Source organism: Rhinolophus ferrumequinum, chromosome 7, assembly GCF_004115265.2.
Source record: "Rhinolophus ferrumequinum isolate MPI-CBG mRhiFer1 chromosome 7, mRhiFer1_v1.p, whole genome shotgun sequence".
In the NCBI taxonomy this organism is placed as follows: domain Eukaryota; kingdom Metazoa; phylum Chordata; class Mammalia; order Chiroptera; family Rhinolophidae; genus Rhinolophus; species Rhinolophus ferrumequinum.
Window position 1 is genome coordinate 89,720,250 of NC_046290.1, and position 22,373 is coordinate 89,742,622.

Below are 22,373 nucleotides of genomic sequence, written 5' to 3' on the forward strand. Positions count from 1 at the left end.
CCCAGTATTGTTTCCCTTGCTACCAAGAGTATTAGTAATACGGCAACTCTTAAGTAAGCTACATTATTGTCTCTGGGATTTTCTTCCAAGCTGTTGACACCCATTCTGGTGTGCCACTGTGTATCAGCACGGGTGTGATGACTACTCGTTACTGGCACCTGGCCAACAACAACTGGCAGGTACTTCTGGATTTCAGAGTTATGAATATGTAAAATAATTTTACATATTAGAACCAGTGAAAACAGTGGGATTCACAGTACAGTCTGCTTTTCATTATAATACTGTCACAAGCACTCCTGGATCATTTCTGAGTAGCTGGTAGATTGTGTGTTCCCTATCTGTGGTTTCAGATTCAAGCTGAGACATGCCTTCAGTCATAGTCTGTTGACTAGCTTTGTGAGTCTTGTATGAACAGTAGTAGTATTGTGGATATCTGCACAGCACATGACAGAAAGATGTCTGTTAATTTAATCATATTTATTAGAATTTTGTAGTTTAGCTGGTATTTCTATTTTATATTTTTAACTAACTTATATGACTTAAAGCTGTCTGCTGTGATTATGTTGGGGAACATATTGATACTGGTGCTGGGAAAACATATTTCTTTATATGCAAAATAAAACAAACATACATGCATTTGAAAAGTGTTACCCTAGAAGTGCTCAGAAAGCACCTTGGATGGGCTAGTTTACGCTGTAGAATCAAACATCCTGAAAATTCTCATAGATGACAACCAAGGTGTCTTTCTTACTCATTCAGTATGTCCATGTTTTCACTCTGGAAACAGACTGATGGAACAGTCTTATATGAGACACTCTGAGTGTCATGGCAGAGGGAAAAGAAATGGCAGATCAGAAACTGACTCTAAAACAGGAAAAAAAATGTATGTCTCTCAAGAATGTTATTGCAACCATAATGAGATACCACCTCACCACAGTCAAAATGGCTATCATCAATAAATCAACAAACAACAAGTGCTGGCGCGGATGTGGAGAAAAGGGAACGCTTGTGCACTGTTGGTGGGATTGCAGATTGGTGCAGCCACTATGGAAAACAGTATGGAGGTATCTCAAAAATATGAAAATGGAACTACCCTATGATCCAGTAATTCCACTCCTAGGTATCTATCCGGAGAAATCCAAAACTCCAATTCAAAAATCTTTATGCACTCCTATGTTTATTGCAGCACTATACACAATAGCTAAGACATGGAAACAACCAAAATGCCCATCGGTAGATGACTGGATTAAGAAACTGTGGTACATTTATACAATGGAGTATTACGCAGCCATAAAGAAGAAAGAAATCTTACCATTTGCAACAACATGGATGGACCTAGAGAACATTAAGTTAAGTGAAATAAGTCAGACAGAGAAAGATAAGTACCATATGATCTCACTTATATGCGGAATCTAAAGAAAAGAATAAGTGAATGAACTAATCAGAAACAGTTTTGGAGACAGAGGAAAAACTGAGGGTTGCTAGATGGGCGGGGGCGGGTGGGGGTAAAGGGGAAGGTGAGGGGATTAGAAAACAATCAGTAACCACAAGATGGCCACGGGGTTTGAAAATTAATCTGGGGAACGTAATTTAGTGGCTACCAGAGGGTAAGGGCGTTGGGGGGTGGGAGATGAGGGTAAGGGGGATCAAATATGTGGTGATGGAAGGAGAACTGACTCTGGATGGTGAACACATAATGTAATTTATAGATGATGTGATACAGAATTGCACACCTGAAATCTATGTAATTTTACTAACAATTGTCACCCCAATAAATTAAAAAAAAAAAAAAAGAATGTTATTGCAAGTCACAGGTCCAACCCTGAATTCAACTAGGCAGGGAAATCTTCCTGCAAAGCAGCAGTAGCAGATTTTGGACAATAATGTAACCTACCATGGGTGTATAGTTAAGACATACCTACAGAAAGACAATCTTGAAGAAATTTATGCTTCCTTCCACCTCCCAAATAATTTAGAGACTTCATGCCCTCAGATTTGAGTACAGGGAAGTTGTATTAGGGTTCTCCAGAGAAACAGAACCAATAGGATATACATAGATAGATAAAGATTCATTATGAGTAATTGGCACATGAGAGTGTGGAGCTGAGAAATCCCATAATCCGCTATCTGCAAAGGAGGCCCAGGGAAGCTGGTGGTATAGTTCAAGCCTGAAGGCCTGAGAACCAGGGGAGTCAATAGTGTAAGGCCCGATCCAAATCAGAAGACCCAAGAACCAGGAGCACCAATGTCCGAGGGCAGAAGATGAAATGTCTCAGCTCAGGTAGAGAGAGAAAATATGCCCTTTTTCTATTCAGGCCCTCAAGGGATTTGTTGATACTCACCTACTGGCATTGGTGAGGGTGATCTTCTTTATTCAATCTGCCAATTCAAATGCTAATCTCTTACTGACAGACACACTCAGAAGTGTTTTATTACGCAGTTGGACATTTCTTAGCCTAGTCAAGTAGATGCATAAAATTAACCATCACAAAAGCTGGATATAGTCCCACTTGAAAACCTCTCATTTTTCTGTGAAATAGATGGTGGTGAAATAGATGATGACTTTCTTAGTCAATAGAACTTATTGACTAAGAAAGAGGGACTTGGTGATGAGATAGAGAGCTTCGGAGAGGAGTGGCTGTTGAATGAAGTCAGAAAGAGACAACCAAGGATAAAAGGAGATAACCATGGATAAATAACTGCTAAATTATGCTAGGACCTAGCTGAGGTTGGGAACTGGCATGGCACCTTCTCAACACTCAACTCTGTCACGCTCTGTGCTTGAAAATTGTGATGCACAAAACATGTATATCTCACGGAATTTACAGTCAAGTAGGAAGACGTACATTGAATAGCAGCAAAACAATGTATAATTACAAATTATAGCAACTCTGTGGAGAGAAAGAACAGGGTTTTGTGAGAAATTTAATTTGAATTAAAGGGAAGGAGTTCAGGGAAGGCTTCTCTGAAGAAGGGACATTTGAACTGAAATCTGAAGGATTACTAGAGGGAGATGTTCTAGTACATCTAGATTACTAAAGGCAGTTTGGGATGAGTATAGAAAATGATAGGAAGATAGCAGCAGAAAATTCAGGATTGGCAGAGCCAGATTATGCAGGGTTTTATAAACTGTGTTAAGGAGTTTGCATTATACTAAGGGCAGAGGGAGATCATTGAAGGGCTGAGAAAAGTAACATAAACAGATTTAATATTTAAATATTCATCTTGGCTGCCTTGAACATTATGGATTGAGGAAAGGCAAAATTAAATATGGAGAGACTATTCAATTGTCTATGGTAATTTGGACTAGAATGACACTTGTGATACAATTGGTTTTTTTTCCGATTTCTGTAAAGAACTGGAGCTATAGCCCTCAGTGTTTCTGACACTGAGGAAAGAAGTAGCTTTTATCTCCTAGGTCTCTGGCTCAGGGGGCGTGGCCCTTCCAGTACTCGTTCCTAAATTCCAGGTCCGCACAGTTCTCCGTTTCAAAGCCAATCTCCCTACTTTCGTCTTTCTCACATCAAACTTTTTTGTTTGTATCTTTCCAATCAGGACAAAGGTTTCTCGATCCTGCCTATGCTTTTTATCTATCAGCCAGAATACTTTCAATCAAATCAGCGCTAGCGCTCACAGATTTGAGCTTTATTACAAGAAAGAATGAGAAATACTCGGGTAAAAGACTGCGTAACAGGTCCCCACCCCCACCTCCAATTAATAATCAGACACTAAAATCACTTGGAGCTTTAAAACGGCAGCTTCTACTTTTATTCAGAAAGCAGACCTAACAGGTGGGGAATTATCTCCATTTTAGGGCTGACAGTGAAAGCCCGCAGTTCTCTCCCCTGGCTCTGCAGCCACTCCCCGAGGACAGTCAGCGTGGTCCCCAAGGATAGGCACCGGTGTCCCCGAGCCCTCTGGGAAGTGGAGTCCTTTCGCCAAGACCCCCGACCTGGCGCGGTTGCCTCCAAGTGCGCAGATGCGACTCCAGACAGAACCTCGGCCTCAAGCCTTTTGTCTCCTCGCAGCTCTGCGGGGTCCGAAAGGCCTCTGTCCGCCCCTCGCAGAGCGCAGGCTGGCGGGGATCCAGCCAGGTGGCCGGAACAGGGTCTGCAGCGCCTCGAAGGGTAAGAGAAAGCGGGCCTGAGACGCGGGTCTCCGTGAGCCGGCCGTCCATGCGCGCGGCTCTAAACCCTCCTGCCGCAGCCCGAGCCAGGCTCTCAGGTTCGGGCTCGGGGGAGACACGGCTGGGCCCTGCAGGCATCCACGACCCCCCGCTCCCGCACCCCCTGCAACACACACACACACCGGGCGTTCGGTGCACTACTCCGCGGTATGCCCCTCCGCATCACCAACTGGGTTTGTGGATTTGGTTCTGAGCCGAGGGGCGTCCGGACGTGGGGTTGCCGCTAAGCCCTCTGGGAAGTGGAGTCCCGGAGCGCCAGTGGGCGTGGCGAAGAGGCATTTTGTTCAGAGGCCGGAGAGCTCGTCTTCTGAGGTGAAGAGAGCAGGAACGCTTTCGGCTGGTTTTAATCTTAAGACTTGTCACTCCAGCAAGAAGATCCTTAAGGTTCTGAAGTTTTGCTACAGAAAGACAAAATAAAATAAAAGGAGGCTGTGTCTAACTCATTCCCCTCTGTGCTTTGCTCTGTTAGTTTTGGGGCCTGCCTGTATTTAGGGGCCACTGCAAGGTGTTTGACTCAAACTGTAAGGGAATCTCGGCCTATGTATTTCCAGGGTCTTAAAATAAGACGCTTTTGAGTAATTGGCTGTATAAGGGCCTCATCTATCAACTGCTTTGTGTTTATGAATAGTGAGAATGAACAAACTGTGGGAGCCTTGCTTATAGTTACTGCTACCATAATCGCAGGCCACCTTATGGACAGTTCTGTGATTTAGGGCCTCATGGGAGTTTCTGCACAGTTTGGAACCAGTTGTGTGACTGAGTCTCACAGTTCACTGCCCTGATTCTGTTTTTGCTCTGGTGTGGCATGTAGGGACTCATCTTGGTACGCCAGAGAATGGGCTTCCAGCTGTGGAGATTAATGTAGCCTAAATAATAAAGGTTCCAAGCAAAGCAGAGTTACTTCGGAGGCTATAGGACTTAAATACATAGGAATAAGCCTCCTAGGAGTAGGAGGGAGTAGAGGGAGCAGGAACCAGTTCCAGAGGAGGGCAAGCCTAACTTCAAAATCTCTCTCCAGAGCTTCAGAGTAGAGTTGAATGATTTACACAAAGAAGCAGATTATGTATTGTTGAAAATCCATGTCTATGTTGTCTGAAACAGTGAATAAGGAGGAAGTTACAGCAATAACAGGACAGAGGAGAAGCTGATCATGGATTATCTGACCATTGAAGTTGAGGAAAGAGGTAAGCATTACAGGAATAAACATGGAGTTGAAACTAGGGGCAAGTGAAGGAAATGCTCTGCTCTTGCTGAGATTGAAAAGGGTGGGTGCCCCTGTATGGTAGAAAAGGGAAGCAGACATATGTTAGGAGAAGCCCAGAAGTAGAGAATCTCTCAGTCAGCTACCATGTTTGGAAATCACTAAGTAGGCTTATTGTAACACATTTTCATAATTTCTTTTAGCACATCTGTGCTTATCCACATTCCCTCTGAAGCTGTGGAAGGGAGAATATTCCATAGTGCTTGCTTTTGTGATGAAGGGCAGGTCACACTTTTTCACCCCTGTTTGTTCCAAAAGGTTGATGTATTGTGGGTCTGTGAGTTTAACTTTTCGGTCAAAGCACTTCCACTTTATTGTCATATTCTAGCCTCGTCTGAGCTTTTTGAGTTAGGTAAAGTAGGCCTTATGTATGTATATAATTCAGCTGGCTTGTGATAGCTTTTGTCCTAGTGAATTTGGAAGTTGGAAGATAGAGTTTACCTCCTTTATGGCTTTTTTCCTACTCCTTCCAGCCATGACTTCTGAGGATGCTTCTCTGCTCCCAAAACAGAGCACAGAAGAAATGGAACCTACTGTTGAGCTCCTTCCTGTTGAGTTCCAGGCAAGTTTGAGTTTAATTTCTCTTCCCCGAAATCTTAGCTTAGTTTTTACAGTGTGTCCTTGTTTCTTTCTTTCACCTTGCTTCAGGGGTCCACAAAAATCCCATCTAGAGAACTGAACCAAGGTAAAGTTTCCTTGCAGACTTGAGGCTCTGGGGAGTGCTCAGGCTGGAGCTTTAAATTTGGAATTTTTTGTCAACGGTATTTTAAACTATGAAACTGTGATCACCAAGAAAATAAGTGTAGATGGAAAAGAGATTAGATCTTATTACTGAGTCCTATGGCTTTCCAACACTTAGAGGTCAGGAAGATGAAGATGAATCAGCAAAGGAGACTGAGAAGATGTGGCCAGGGTGGTCAGGGGAAGCCAAAAGTATGGCATCATGATAACCAATAGAAGAAAGTGTTTCAAAGATCAGGGAGTGATCAACTATGTTAAATGGTGCTGCTAAGTCAAGTCAGAATTGACCATTAGATTAAAAAATATGAAGATCATTGGTGACTGCCAAGAACAATTTCATGGAATAGTAAGAGGGCAAGCCTGATTGGAATTCAGAAGCCTGATTGGGTTCAGAAGAAAATAGGAGGAAGGAAATTGGAACCAGGGATTACAGACAACTATATTGGAGAGTTTTACTCTACAGGAAAGGAGAGAAGTAGGGTGATAGCTGGAAGTAATAATACTGGTAAGACGCAAGAGGGTTTTGTGTTTTTTTTAAAGATGGGAGAAATAACATTGTTTATAGGTATTTAAAAGTAGATGGAAAAGAGATGTCTAAGGTCTGAACTCTAGGGCACTCGGATATTTAAAGCTACTTTTCAAACATTTCTACATGTATTTTAAACAAGTGATCTTGTGAGTTAGGGGTGATATCTATTTCACAGTAAACTGAGGCTCATGGTAACTTGCTCAGAATGATAAAATGGTTGAACCCTAATCAGAACCCAGGTATGTCTGATTCTAAATCCCATGCTTCTAACCCCTTTGTTTTATTGACTGACTTTCCCACAAAATATTCTCCAATTAATTGTGGACAACAAAGTATACTCACATGGCTGTCAATATAACATAGAGTTTGAATCTTATTTTAGAACAGTTGATCATTTTCAATTTAAAATCAGTAAATCCACTCATTCAGAATAATTTTAATTCCTAATAGATAACTAAATAAATCTAAAATCATAGCCCCAGGTACAGAGAAAGAAGAAGAATCTATTAGAATAGCATAACTTTCTATATACATTCAGGATATAAAGCTGAATTTCTGTAAAAGCTCAGAATATTCCAGAAATCAGTATAAATTACATATATGAATCTTATCTCATCTAGAACATAGTCATTAACATCTGGTTGTCATTCAAAATACTACATTTATTTAGTTAAATATGTGAGAGACAGAAGATTATAATTAAGAGTATAGCTTTGAAGTCAGACGGCCTAGGTCCAAATCTCAGATCTAATCTTTACATCTGTAAATAGTATTAATAATAGTATACTTACCTCGTACAGTTATTATTACAAGAGGTTCTTAGCACATAGAAAATAAGTTATAAATGTTAGGTATTATTATTTTCTCTAATCCAGACTAATTCTTAGAAATTTAAAAATATTCCATTAAAATGGTTAAAATAAAGGTTTTAGATTTAAAAACACTTCCTCTTCTAGATTGTTCTCCTCCCAAGGGTGACCAAGTCCTATAAAAATGTGCTTGTGGGCCGGCCCGGTGGCTCAGGCGGTTAGAGCTCCATGCTCCTAACTCCGAAGGCTGCCGGTTCGATTCCCACATGGGCCAGTGAGCTCTCAACCACAAGGTGGCCAGTTCAATTCCTCGAGTCCCACAAGGGATGGTGGGCAGCGCCTCCTGCAACTAAAATTGAACACGGCACCTTGAGCTGAGCTGCCGCTGAGCTCCCGAATGGCTCAGTTGGTTGGAGCGCATCCTCTCAACCACAAGGTTGCTGGTTGGACTCCCGCAAGTGATGGTGGGCTGCGCCCCCTGCAACTAGCAATAGCAACTGGACCTGGAGCTGAGCTGCACCCTCCACAACTAAGACTGAAAGGACAACAACTTGAAGCTGAATGGCACCCTCCACAGCTAAGATTGAAAGGACAATAACTTGACTTGGAAAAAAAAAGTCCTGGAAGTACACACTGTTCCCCAATAAAGTGCTGTTCCCCTTCCCCAATTAAAAAAAGAAAAAAATGTGCTTGTTCTTCCAGGAACTGGTGACAGTCAAAGATGAGGAAATGGACTTCACTCAGGTAGAGGAGGAACAGCTGAATTCTGCCCAAAGGTACATGGGCATGGACATGAAGGTGGAGAATTGTGGGAGCCTGGTATTTTGGGGTAAGAAAGTTATTTTGTAATGCAAACTTCTTACTGGGACATAAGATTTCTCTATAACTAATGGCATCTAAATGCCATAGTTTTGCTTAAGATCCAGAGAGCCCTGATCCCCTAAAGGATCTCTGATCACTTTGGGCTCAAAATTGGTCTTCTTTTCTCTTTTGGCAAGTAAAAGTTTAAATTTGGAATTTTGTGTCAACGGTATTTTAAACTATGAAACTGTGATCACCAAGAAAATAAGTGTAGATGGAAAAGAGATGAGATCTTATTACTGAGTCCTATGGCTTTCCAGACTAATTCTGTTCCACCATAAGTGGAACAGCTTCATTTTATTGATTTTAAGACTTATAAAGCTATGGTAATCAAAGCAGCGTAGTATTGCTGAAAGGATAGAAGCAAATCAGTGGCACAGAACAGATAGTCCAGAAATAGACCTACACATACATGGTTAATTAATTTCTGGAAAAGATGCAAAAACAATTCAGTGTTAAAAGGAGAATCTTTTCAATAAATTGTGCTGGAACAATTGGACATGCATAAAATGAACTTCGACCCATACCTCCCATCATATATAGTAACTAAAATGGATCACAGAGCTAAGTAGAAAACCTACAACTATAAAACTTTTAGAAGAAATATTAAAGATAGGCTTTGTGACCTTTTGTAAGGCAAAATTTTGTTAGATATGGTACCAAAAGCTTAATCCAGTAAAGACTTCTGGGTTTCAAGTTTATTTTATTGGAAACTTTTTCACCTTAAATCTGGATCCTGTATTAGAGAGAGGACAATTCAGGTTATATATTTCTTCTTGACTGAGCTCTGGTAATGCTTTCCCATTTTTCATTCCTGATATTGATAATCTATATCTTCTCTGTTTTCATTTTGTTGGTCTTCCTAGGAGTTTAACAATTCTATTGATCTTTTCAGGGAACCAACTTTTGATTTCATTGATTCTATGTATTGTTTTCTATTTTCAGTTTTATTCATTGATGTTCTTATCTTTATTATTTTTCCCCTTTGCTAACTTTGTGTCTACTTTGCTCTCCTTTTATTAGTTTCTTAAGGTAGAAGCTTGATCATTGGTATAAGATCTTGCTTCTCTTCTAATATGAATGTTTAATGCTATAAATTTCCTTCTAAGAACTGCTTTAGCTGCATTCCACAACTTTGGTGGTGTTTTTGTTTCCATTTAGTTCAAAATAATTTCAATTTTCACTCTTGACTTTCTTTTTGACTCATGACTTATTTACAAATTTACAAATTTTAACCGATTTTTCAATAATTTCTTTTTAAAGTTTTGTAGTTTGGTTCTTGATGATTTCAGTTCTTTTAAATTTTTGACATTTGTTTTATTACCTACAACATAGTCTCAATGAATGTTCCATGTGCACTTGAAAATAAGTTTAATTAGGTCACGTTGGTTGACAGTGTTGTTCTGGTCTTCTATATCCTTACTGATTTACTGTCTACTGGCTTCTGTTGATTACCAGCAGAGAAGTGTTGAATTCTCTAACTGTAACTGTGGGTTTGTCTATTTCTCCTTTTAGTTCTATCAGTGTTTGTTTAATGTAATTCTGAAGTTTTTTTTTTAAAGACACATTTATTCAGCATGATTATCAGACTATTACATTTAGCAATCAACAGCATTGGTGCAAAAAAAAAAAAAAAAACTACATTAAAACCCTTTGTTGGAATGCTTTACACTTTCCACAAAACAGAAACTAAAATGACCTGTCATACAATTACTCGCAAATACAGTCCTCGAGTTTTTTGCACATACACATGAGTATTGTCTAAAACATGTCTTTGTAGCAGCTAGGCCCTGCTACCACTGTGCTTGGCTGAGTTCACAAATCTTTTGTAACTTGGAGCTTCCCTGTCACTTCTCTGGCTCTCCTCTCCTGCTAAGCTTTGTTTCCTGGCAGTAATTAAAACCTTCTGCCACTGCCATAGCTACTGCTGCTGCTGGAACACCATAGCCACTTTGGTTTTGTGGTTTGGCAAAGTATTGGCCTCCACCACCACAGGGACTAGAGCTTTGCCTCCAAAGTTTCCTCCTTTCATGGGTCCAAAATTTGAAGGTTGATTGTTGTAATTGCCAAGATCGTTGTTGCTTCTGCCACCTCCACAATTGCTTCCATCATTACCAAATCCATTATAGCCATCCCCACTACCACCATATATACTCACCACCACGACTGCCACCAAAGACATGTCGACAACTGAAGTTTCCTCCACGACCAAAGTTGTCATTCCCACCAAAACCACCTCCTCGACTGCCACCGAAGTTTCCAGAACCACTTCGAACCTCTGGTTGGATTAAGCATTAGCCATCTTTTGTTTACATAGGGCTTTCCTTACTTCACAGTCGTGGCCTTTCACAGTGTGATATTTCTGAATGACAATCTTGTCTACAGAATGATGGTCATCAAACGTTACAAAAGCAAAGCCTCTCTTCTTCCCACTGCCTCAATCAGTCAGATTTCAATCACTTCAGTTTTCTCACACTGTTCAAAATCATCTTTTAGGTGATGTTCTTCAGTATCTTCTTTAATACCACCCACAAAAATCTTTTCCACAGTGAAGCGGGCACCAGGTGTTTGAGAATCTTCTCCTGAGACAGCCCTCTTTGGTTCCACAACTCTTCCATCCACCTGTGTGGCCTTGCCCTCATGGCTGCATCCACGTCCTCCAAGGATGCTCACTCGGTGGCATCCACTGAAAGAAATGCCTGAAACTCTTTTGTTAGGTGCATACATGTTAAGAATTGTTATATCTTCTTCTTGGTAAATTGACCCCTTTATCATTGCATAATGTCCCTCTTTAATCTTGGTAATATTCCTTGTTTGGAAGTTTATTTTGTCTGATATTAATTAATGTAGCCACTGTTGCTTCCTTTAATTAGTGTTTGTATAGTATATGTTTCTATTCTTTTAGTTTAACCTATTTAAAGTGAGTTTCTTGTGGATAGCATATCATTGAGTCTGGTTTTACATTCTGACAATGTCTGATTTTCAATTGGTGTGTTTAGATAATTTACATTTAAAGTCATTGGTATGACTGGATTTAAATATTCCATACATCTACTTGTTTTCTATTTGCTCCCATCTTTTCCTTCTTCTGTCTGTTTTTTTTTAATAGTGTTTTAAGATTTTATTTTTTATTTTTTTTTATTGGGGAAGGGGTACAGGAATTTATTGGGGAACAGTGTGTACTTCCAGGACTTTTTTCCAAGTCAAATTGTTGTCCTTTCAATCTTAGTTGTGGAGGGTGCCGTTCAGCTTCATGTTGTTGTCCTTTCAGTCTTAGTTGTGGAGGGCGCAGCTCGGCTCCAGGTCCAGTTGCCTCGAGGTCCAGTTGCCGTTACTAGTTGCAGGGGGCACAGCCCACCATCCCTAGTGGGAGTTGAACCGGCAACCTTGTGGTTGAGAGGATGTGCTCCAACCAACTGAGCCATCCAGGAGCTCAGCAGCAGCCCAGCTCAGGGTGCCGGTGTTCAATCTTAGTTGCAGGGGGCGCTGTCCACCATCCCTCGCGGGACTCGAGGAATTGAACTGGCAACCTTGTGGTTGAGAGCCTGTGCTCCAACCAACTGAGCCATCTGGGAGGCAGTTCAGCTCAAGGTGCCGTGTTCAATTTTAGTTGCAGGGAGCAGAGCCCACCATCCCTTGCGGGACTCGAGGAATTGAACTGGCAACCTTATGGTTGAGAGCCCACTGGCCCATGTGGGAATCGAACCGACAGTCTTTGGAGTTAGGAGCATGGAGTTCTAATCGCCTGAGCCACTGGGCTGGCCCGGTCTGTTTCTTGATTGGGTATTTTTTAATATTCCAATTTATCTCCACTGTTAGCTTATCATTAAACCTATTTTTAAAGTTTTTAAGTTGTTATCCTAGAGTTCGCAATATGCTTTAGTTAATCACAGTATGCCTTTAAATAATATGCCACTTTATGTATAGTATAGGAACCTCCTATAAACTTCTAATTCTTCTATCCTGTCTTTTGTGTAATTGTTGTCATGCATTTTACCTTTATATATGCTATAAAACCACAATATATTGCTACTGTTTTTGATTAGGACAGTCATTATCTTTTAGAGCAAATAAAAATAAGAAAAAATGAATTTTATATTCATAAATATTTATATTTATTTTCATTTATGCCATTTTTTAAAAGTAGATCAGGGGTTGGCAAATTTTCTCTAACGAGGACAAGATGATAAATAATTTCTGCTCTGTGTGCCATATGGTCATTTTTGCAACTACTTAACTTTGCTGTTGTAGCATGAAAGCAGCCATAAACAATATATAAACAAATGGGAATGGCTAGATTTGACCTGTGGTTGGTCAGATTTACTCCATGGCCCATAATATTCTGACTCCTGGTGTAGATCTAAGTTTTTGACTGATACCAGATACCTCTGCCTATAACATTTCTTATAGTGCAGGTCTACTGGCAATGAATTCGCTAAGCTTTAGCTTGTCTGAAAAAAAGTCTATATTTCATCTTCATTTTTGAAAGATGTTTTTTACCAAATATGGAATTATGGTGACAGGTTTTTTCCTTCTTTCAGCACTTTATGTCACTTCACTGTCTTCTGATTTATATAGATTGTGACAAAAACTTTGCTGTAATTTTTACTTTTGTTCTTCTGCATGTAATGCATCTTCTTTCTATGGCTACCTTTAAGATTTTCTCTTCGTGTTAGTTTTCAACAGTTTGAATATAATGTGTTTGTGTGTGTGTATGTGTGTGTGTCTGTGTGTGTCCATGTGTCTGTGTGTGTGTATCCATGTGTATGTGTGTATGTGTGTCCGTGTGTGTGTGTGTGTGTGTGTGTGATCCTACTTGGGGTTCTCTGAGCTTCTTTGGTTCTTTGGTTTGATGTCTCTCAGTGCTTGTATTTTTTGACTATCATCAGCCATTCACTCATCTAATACTGTTTCTGCCAATTCTGTCTTTTTCTTTTCAGGATTTTAATTACATGTATGTACTTAGATATTGTCTCACAGTTCTTAGACACTCTTTTCTGGTCTGTTAGTTTCTTTGTTTTTCGCTCTTTGTTCTCTTAGTGTTTTAGTTTGGGTAAGTTATATTAACCTATTTTCAAGTTTACTGATTCTTTTCTTACCTTTGTTGACTTTACTGCTGCACCCATCTAAGACATTCTTCATCTTGGTTACCATACTTTTTCATTTCTAGAATTTCCATTTGACTTTCTCTGATAGTTTCCATCTCTTTGCTAAAATTCCCCAACTGTTAATGCATGTTGTCCATCTTTTCCACTAGAACCTTTTACATATTAAACATAGTTATTTTAAAATTGCTTATAGTTCTAATATCTGGGTAATCATTAAGTCTTGTTCTGTTGATTACTCTGACTATGGTTTCATATAATCAGATATGAGTGGAACTGGGGCTGGTGCATGGAGAGAGGACACAAGCAGATCTGTTATGAGGCTGTTGCATTAATTTAGGTGAGAGATGATGGTGGCTGAATTGGGGTGGTAATAGTGGGGAGGGAGAGTACAAAAAGAATATGAGAGAGATTTGGGAGGTATAATCCCTAAAACTTGGTGATTTATTTGTTGTGGTTGGTAGGGTGGAGGGAAGAGTTCAATGATTCTCAAGCTTCTGACTTTCAACTAGAAAAACTTTTGGCATGGACTGGATTAGTTCTTTAAAGGAGACAGTGAAATTGAGGGGTGGCAGGCACAAACGAAGGGAGCCTAAGACTGAACACTAAGAAGAATCAACATTTAAGAAGAAGGAACAGCAGAAAAAGTTCAAAAGAAAGATCCAGAGAAAAACCTGGAGAGCTTAGAATTATAGAAGTGGAGAGACAATATAAATCAATTATATATGAACAAAGTTGGGGAAACGAAGGAGAATGTTATTAGGAGGAAAGCATGGTCAACACTGTGCTGTTGAGAAGCCAAGCAAATCGAGGAATAAAAGGATTCACTGGATTTAGGTGACCTAAATTTTTAGTGACTTCAGTGAGAGCAGAGAGAAGCCAGACTACAGTGAGTTCAGGAGCAACTATGTGAGGAGTTAAAACCTTTTGAGAAATTTGGCTATGACCAAAAAAAAAGTGAGAGAAAGGAAGGAAGGAAAGAAGGACGGGGAAAATGGTTAGTGGAGACAGAAAATAATAATGAAAGCGTATAGTAAATAAAAAAATCTGTGCCTTTAAAAAGGACTGGAGGGAACTATTTAAAAAAATTAAAAATGGTTGTCTCCAGGCGGTATGATTATAATTGATTTTTGTCTAATACTCTTAAAAACTGTCCAGTCTCAACCTGTGTTTGCATCTTGCTTCCCTGCCTTAGTTATTATATGTTAACATTTATTCTCATCCTATATGCTTAACTGTTCCCTGGATAGTCTGTTCAGTTTTTCATCCTCTTTGGTAGGGCATCCTCATAGTCTATCCTTTTATTGTGCCTCATATTAGTCATTCTCCCATTTCTGTTATTCCCTGAAACTTCTTCATCTGCCATCGCTTTGAAGCACTTTCTGAAAACATTAAAATACACGTTTTAATCGGCATCATTTAAATTTTTTTTATCCTCTTGCCAATTTAACAGTTTTCATACTCTCAACACAGAGAACATAAACATTTGCGCTTTTTATTTATTTCAGATTCTGAATCTGTAAGTGAAACTAAAAACTCCCTTTCAAAGCAGGAAGTTTATGAAGAAATATCATCTGAAAGGGAGCTGATAATAGAAAGACTGAAAAAGGATGATTCCTGGGACTCCAGATTGATAGAAGCCTGGGAATGTGAAGGCACACAAGAAAGGCAGCAAAGAAATCAGAGGAAAGATTTAAGGCAAGTCATAATTAAGCACAAGAAAAACTCCATGGAAGAGTGTAATGAAATTGGTGAAAGTTCAAAACCAATTAAACATCAGAAAGTTTACTCATTGAAAAAACCTTGGAAGTGCAATGAGTGTGGGAACTCCTTCAGTTACTATTCAGCCTTTATTCTACACCAGAGAATTCATACTGGAGAAAAGCCCTATATATGTAATGAATGTGGAAAGGCCTTCAGTCGGAGCTCATCACTTATTCAGCATCAGAGAATTCACACTGGAGAGAAACCTTATGAGTGTAACAAATGTGGGAAAGCTTTCAGTCATCGTTCAGCCCTTATTCAACATCATATCATTCATACTGGAGAAAAGCCCTATGAATGCAATGAATGTGGGAAGGCCTTCAACCAAAACACATACCTTATTCAACATCACAGAATACACACTGGAGAGAAACCCTATAAATGCAAGCAATGTGGGAAAGCTTTTAATGACACCTCATCCCTTATTAAACATCTAAGGGTTCATACTGGAGAAAAACCCTATGGATGTAAAGAGTGTGGGAAAGCCTTTAGTGACAGGTCAGGCCTCACTCAACATCAGAGAACTCATACAGGGGAAAAGCCGTATGAATGTAGCGAATGTGGGAAAGCCTTCAGTTACTGTTCAGCTCTTATTCAGCATCAAGGAACCCACACTGGGGAGAAACCTTACAAATGTAATGAATGTGGGAAAGCCTTCAGTGACCGCTCAGCTCTTGTAAGACATCAGAGAATTCATACAGGAGAGAAACCTTACAAATGTAAAGAATGTGAGAAAGCCTTCAATCAGAGCTCATCTCTTACAAAACACGTGAGAACTCATACTGGAGAGAAACCATATAAATGCAATTATTGTGACAAAGCCTTCAGCCAGAGTTCATCTCTTATTCAACACCAGAAAATTCATACAGGAGAAAAATTCTACAAATGTAAGAAATGTGAAAAAACTTTCACTCTGCGTTCAGCCTTTCATCAACATGAAGAAATTCATAATGAATAGAATGCAGCAAATTCCTAAAATAATTATGTTTTCTCATCTGATTGTAATGATGAGCAAAGTTGGAGGACTCGCACTATCTGATAATAAGAGTTACTATAAAGTTACAATAATTAAGATAGTGTGTATTAGTGTAGGCTAGATAAATAGATTAATTAAACAGAAACGAGTCCTGAAATAGACCCACACACTTATATGTCAATTCATTTTCACAACAGGTATTAAAGCAATTCAACAAATGGTGCTTGAACAACTGGATATCCAAATGGGGAAAAAAGAACCTTGACCTCTCTTTCACTTTATATGCAAAAATTAATTAGAGATGGATCAGAAACCTAAATGGAAAAACTAAATTTAAAACACTTAGAAGAAAGCATAGGAGATTACCATCATGGCCTCATAATAGACAAAGGTTTCTTAGGACAGAGAAGCAATAACTATGAAATAAAAATGATAAATTAGATCTAATGAAAAGTTAAAACTTTTTCTTTTCTTTTTTTAATTTAATTTTTTCAGTTGGGGAATATTGGGTAATAGTATGTTTTTCCAGGACCCCTCAGCTCTATGTCAAGTCGTTTTCAATCTAGTTGTGGAGGGCACAGCTCAGCTCCAAGTCCAGTCATTGTTTTCAATCTAGTTGTGGGGGGCGCAGTTCACTGGCCCATGTGGGAATCAAACCGGTAACCTTGGTGTTATGAGCACTGCACTCTAACCACTGAGCAAACCAGCCGCCCCAAAACTTTTGTTTTTTCTTTTGATAAACCACTAAGAAAATGAATAGGCAGCCCACAGACCTGGAGAAAATATTTGCAAATCATGTGTCTGACAACGACTTGTGTCCAGAATATAAAAAGAACCCCTACCACTCCAGAATAAAAAGACAAATAACCCAACACATAAAATGGGCAAGAGAATTAAACTTCACACACACACACAAAAAAAATACAAACATTTAAGAAACGCATGAAAAAGTACTCAACAGCATTAGTCATCAAGGAGATGCAAGTTAAGACCACAGTGAGATACTACTACTACACATCTGAACAGTTAAATAAAAAGTAAAAACTAAAATTAAAAATACATATGTTGGTAAGATTGAGGGAAAACTGGTAGTCTCATATATTGCTGGTGAGAATATAAAATGGTACATTTTGAAAAAGTTTGACCATTTAAAAAAATAAAGTTAAACTCATGGTCCTTGACCCAGCATTACACTCTGAAGTATTTACATTAGAAATGAAGACATATACCTCAAGAAATAATAGCAAAAACATGGAAACAACACAAATGTTCATCAAGAACAGAAGGGAAAATGAAATCATTGTATTAGGTTGGTGCAAAAGTATTTGCGGTTTAAAAGGTTAAAAATCATTGCAAAAAACACTGTTACTTTTGCACCAACCTAATATATTCATGCAACACATACTACTTAGCATTTAATAGGAATATACACAACAACATGGCTGTATCACATAGCCATTCAGAGCAAAAGAAGCCAGATTACAAAAAAGTAAAAAAAATGTGTGCTGTATGATTTCATTTATATGAAGTTTTTGGGGAGGCAAAACTAATTGTGGTAGGAAGAATAGTTATCGTTTTCCACACAGCCCAGTCACTAGGCACAGCAGGCCAGGACACTGGGGCCTAATGCTCTGAAATTCCTTTGCTCCTGCTCATTCGTAGGGTGGAGGTGCTACTCCAACAGGAACGAGCCAAGAAGACTAGGGATCAGTGCCGCAGACAGCAGGAAAACTAATCCAAGAGAAGTGGACCGCTGTCTCTGCCCCCAGCTCTTGTGCAGTGGAACAAAGGTCAGCCCCAGTCAAAGATTCAAGGAACAAGATGAGCAAAGCAGTTTCTCTGGAATGGCTTCTGCAACTCCATTTTGAAATGGCATTTTTCACAAATGTCAGGCTTAAAATCACACGTGTCCCTGGTAGTCTGGAAGACCATGTACATGCCCAAGGCTGTGCCCTCTCAGGAAGATCTGTGAGTAGAGCAAAATAGTTTTTCAACAGCAGTCTCTTAATCTGTTGCCCTTACTTTACCTACATAATAATAAAATGTATTAAAACACATGATAGCTTTGATGAGAAAGTAATGTTTAAGCTACAAACTTTATTATCATCAATGGGAGATGCTAAATTAAGAACAGGTAAGAATATTTTTAGCAAAGAGAACAATGTGAGAAGATCCTGAGGCAAGAAGGCACATGTTACTTTAAGAATGGGCAGTATGATTTGCGACAACCTGGATGGACTTAGAGGGTATTATGCTAAGTGAAATAAATCAGAGAAAGACAAATACCATATGATTTCACTTCTAAATAACAAAAGAATGTGGAATCTAAAAAACAAAAGAAATGAGCAAACAAAACAAATTCATAGATACAGAGAACATTTTGATGGTTGCTAGATAGGAAGGGGGTTGGGGGAGTGGGTGAAAAAGGGAAAGAGATTAAGATGTGTAAATTGCCAGTTACAAAAACGGTCCTGGCGATGTAAAGTACAGCATAGGGAATATAGCCAATACTGTAATAACTGTGTGGTGTTAGATGGGTACTAGACTTATTGGGGTGATCACTATGTTGTATGCTTGAAACTATTGTATGTTAATGGTAATTTAAAAATAAATTATTTTTAAAAAGTGGACAGCATGGCTAAAGTCACAAAAGCAGTAAGTGAGAGTAATGCAAGCAGCGTATGAATGAGGCAGAACCCAAGGAATGCAGGACATTTGAAAGTACATTACCTTTTCTCCTAGGAGCCGTACAAAGTTGTTGAAGAATGTAAGGCATATATGTTTAGATAATCAACTGTAATATAGATTCCCTATTGTGATTATGCTTGTCTGAATGATTGTTACTTGTAGTTAAAAGAACATTGCCAGATATAATAATGGTTGCTCAGATTAACCCATAAAATGACCAATCCAATATACTTGACCACTAATGACCATCTTTTAACTTAGAGGAAGGAAATTCACTTCTAAGATTTTTAGCATTGTAATTCCCATGCAGCAGAGAATTGTAGTTTGTAGACTAAAAGAAATGGATTTCCATAATCATTATCTTGGCTTGGGAAGAGGTAACATAGACTTCAAGAGATAAAATAATTCTTTGTTTGTTTACTTAGACTCCAAATAGTGTGCCGAGTGTCCAGAAGATCATTACCCAAACAAGAAGAGAAACCACTGCCTCCTGAAAGTAGAAATGTTTCTATCATTCGAAAAATCTTTGGGGATGTCTCTGGCCTCTGTGATCATTTTCTTTTCTATCCTCATAGCTCTAGTTCTCATAGTCTTTGTAATCATCGCGACTCTCCTATAGTCGAAGCCAATTGTAGAGCTCTCAGCTACACCCTTCTCATCTCTCATCTTCTGCTTCTTTTGTTCTTTGCTTGTATTGGTCAGCCTACAGTAGTCACTTGCCTCTTTCACAAACAGGTTTTGGAATCATATTCACAGTGTCTATTTCCTCTGTTTTGGCCAAAACCATCACTGTATTCTTGGCATTTATAGCCAAGAAGCCTGGGAGTAGAATAAGGAAGAGTATGGGACACACAACCTTTTAAAATCATTGTTGTCCACTTGCTGATCTAAGCAACAATCTGTGGGATGTAGGTGGGGACTTCTCCCCCATTTCTAAGCAAGGATTCACAGTCTGAGCCAGGTTTCACTGTCACTGAATGTAACAAGAGCTCCATTAACACTTACTGCTGTGTTTTGGGTTACACAGACTTCCTGATGCTTGTGAATTTCACCATGGCATTTTTGGCCAGGAGCCTACCTGACACTTTGAATGAAGCCAAGATGATTGCATTCGCCATGCTAGTGTTTTGCAGTGTCTGGATCTTTTTTCTTCCCACTTAACACAGCACCAACGGGGAGGCCATGGTGGCTGTGGACATCTCCATTTTAGCCTCAAATGCTGCATTATTCACCTTTGTATTTATTCCCAAATGCTATGTCATTCTGCTGAGGCCTGAAAAGAATATTCAGAGATATTTAAAGAAGAGATGACTATGGTATTTAAAACTAGAGAATTTAAAAAAATTGTCTCAGCTATTAGATGATACTAAGTTAAGAAAACAGATAGTTGAGAAATGTAAAATGCAGAGACTCCTTCTCATAAAGGTAGTCTACCAACATAGGGCACAGTAAGTTCTGAGTAATACTGAAAACATTTACCAATGTATGTTGTAGGCAACACCCAATTTGAACAGATCCTAGTTAATCAGAATAGATGGTGGCAGGAACACTATACTTGTGCATACCAGTTGAAAAGCAGCCCCATTGCTACCAAATTTATGGTAGAAAAGGTGTTTGCAGAGAACTAATTGTGAGCAGAAAGATTTTTATGTGACATGGATTGAAAAACAAGGTATTAATTGAGTGGGAACAGAAGGCCGAAATGTAATAGTATTGAAAAACTACAGCTTTTCTTCCAGAGCTCGTCCCTATTCCTGGTCTCCACTTTTTGTGAGAAAAATAATACAATCATGTAGAAATTGATACATCTAAAAAAATTATCCAATTCCCAGAGGATAGAGAGATTGAAGAAGGATGATTGGCACATCATACAAACTCAGTACCTCCTTTCTGATTTCATTCAATTTAACAGAATGTCTCATTAATAATACTACCAAAATTTAGAAGAACCAGAGCCAAATAAATGGAGCAAATGACATGTGAAATTTCTAAACTCAGCAGATACTTTTGCATTAGACCATGCAGATAAACAGAAACAATCAAATCTAACTTTTTCTTAGATCAACTGTATCCTAACCCATCCATTCCTGTCTTGGAGGTTATCCCATTCTTTATCAAGGCTAATTAGTATTCCTATGCTTCTGATCTCGTCCACTCAAGCTTCTTGTGAGAATCTGAGAGATGAGAATTATTGAGAGAATCTGAGTTACCAATATCATATTTCTAAATTAAAAAAGAATATATCGGGTGCTGACCCGGTGGCTCAGGTGGTTGGAGCGCCGTTCTCCTAACACTGAGGTCTCCGGTTTGATTCCCACGTGGGCCAGGGAGCTGCACCCTCTACAGCTAAGATTGTGAACAACAACTCTCCCTTGAGCTGGGCTGCCGTGAGCAACCAGAGTTTGGCATGAGCTGCCACAGGCTCCTGTGTGCTGCCATGGGCTATTGTGTGCTGCTGTGAGCGGCTGGCAGCCGGTGAGAGCTGCCCGGAGCTGCTGTGAGCAGCCAACCAATGACGAGACCGACTGCCTCAATGGGGGTGGGGTGGAGGTGGGGCTGGGGTGCGCACAAGGTTCATAATACCAGCATGGGCCAGGGAGCTGTGTCCAAACAACGGCTTGAACCAGAGTGGGTGGGGGGTGAGGCAGTAGAAAGGGGGGGAAAAGAATATATCAATTTTCTCAACTCCTTTAATATAAAAATTTAAAACTTAGATGAAATGGATAATTTTCTATACAAATATAATTTACCAAAAGTGGACCCAGTAAAGAAAGTCTAAACAGAGCAGTTTCCTTAGAGAAGAAATAAAGAAAGTTGAAAATAAAACCTAGACTCAAATGCTTTCAATGCAAAATTCTACCAAAATTTGTAAAGATTTGATCATTCCAATACTTCTTAAACTTAACAGAGAATGGGGGGAAAGAGAAAGTTCCATATTTTAAACAAGTATAAAATTAATATTAAAGCTTAATAGAAATTGAAAAAAATAGACATACACATCATTTTAACTTATGTATATCAATGTATAAGTACTAAATATATATTAGCCAACAGAATCCAACATCACATTTAAAAATACATCATGACCACATGGAGTTAATTCTAGAAATGCAAGAATATTAGCAAACCTATTAATACGTCTAAGGATAAAAAAAATCATGATTGCTTCTTTAGATATTAAAATAGCATTTATAAAAATCAACACCCATTATTGAAATGGGCATTGATAGATTCTTTTTTAACATAGTAATAAATAAGTAAGTAAATATTAATATGTGTATATGTATGAGGTCTGACAATTAAGTTCGCAAACTCACCTTTAAAAAGTGCTACTACATACCTCATTGCTGAATATCATTACCGTCACCTTCGAAATATTCCCCTTGGGAAGCTATGCATCGACACCAGTGCCTAGTCCACTCTTCAAAGCAGTTTTGGAACTTTTTCTGGAAT

The 22,373-nt window shown here is 39.0% G+C and overlaps 1 protein-coding gene and 1 long non-coding RNA gene across 2 annotated transcripts; one reads left to right on the forward strand and one right to left on the reverse strand.

Annotated features, from left to right (window-relative positions):
* Window positions 1-3,745: 3,745 nt before the first annotated feature.
* Window positions 3,746-4,385, reverse strand: LOC117024907 (uncharacterized). Its single transcript, XR_004423532.1, has 2 exons — window positions 4,309-4,385; window positions 3,746-4,119 (listed from the first exon to the last, which is right to left on the reverse strand). It is a non-coding gene; the product is annotated as an uncharacterized LOC117024907 (long non-coding RNA).
* LOC117024905 (zinc finger protein OZF-like) lies at window positions 3,990-16,696 on the forward strand. Its single transcript, XM_033110583.1, has 5 exons — window positions 3,990-4,127; window positions 5,288-5,370; window positions 5,921-6,009; window positions 8,229-8,355; window positions 15,001-16,696. The coding sequence occupies exons 2-5, from the start codon at window positions 5,337-5,339 to the stop codon at window positions 16,212-16,214; spliced, it is 1,464 nt and encodes a 487-aa protein (XP_032966474.1). The 5' UTR covers window positions 3,990-4,127; window positions 5,288-5,336; the 3' UTR covers window positions 16,215-16,696.
* Window positions 16,697-22,373: the final 5,677 nt, after the last annotated feature.

Coding starts and splice junctions, on each gene's coding strand:
- LOC117024905 (XM_033110583.1), top strand. CDS start 5,337: ATGGATTATCTGACCATTGAAGTTGAGGAAAGAG. Junction 5,371..5,920: donor CATTGAAGTTGAGGAAAGAG/GTAAGCATTACA, acceptor TACTCCTTCCAG/CCATGACTTCTGAGGATGCT. Junction 8,356..15,000: donor TGGGAGCCTGGTATTTTGGG/GTAAGAAAGTTA, acceptor TATTTATTTCAG/ATTCTGAATCTGTAAGTGAA.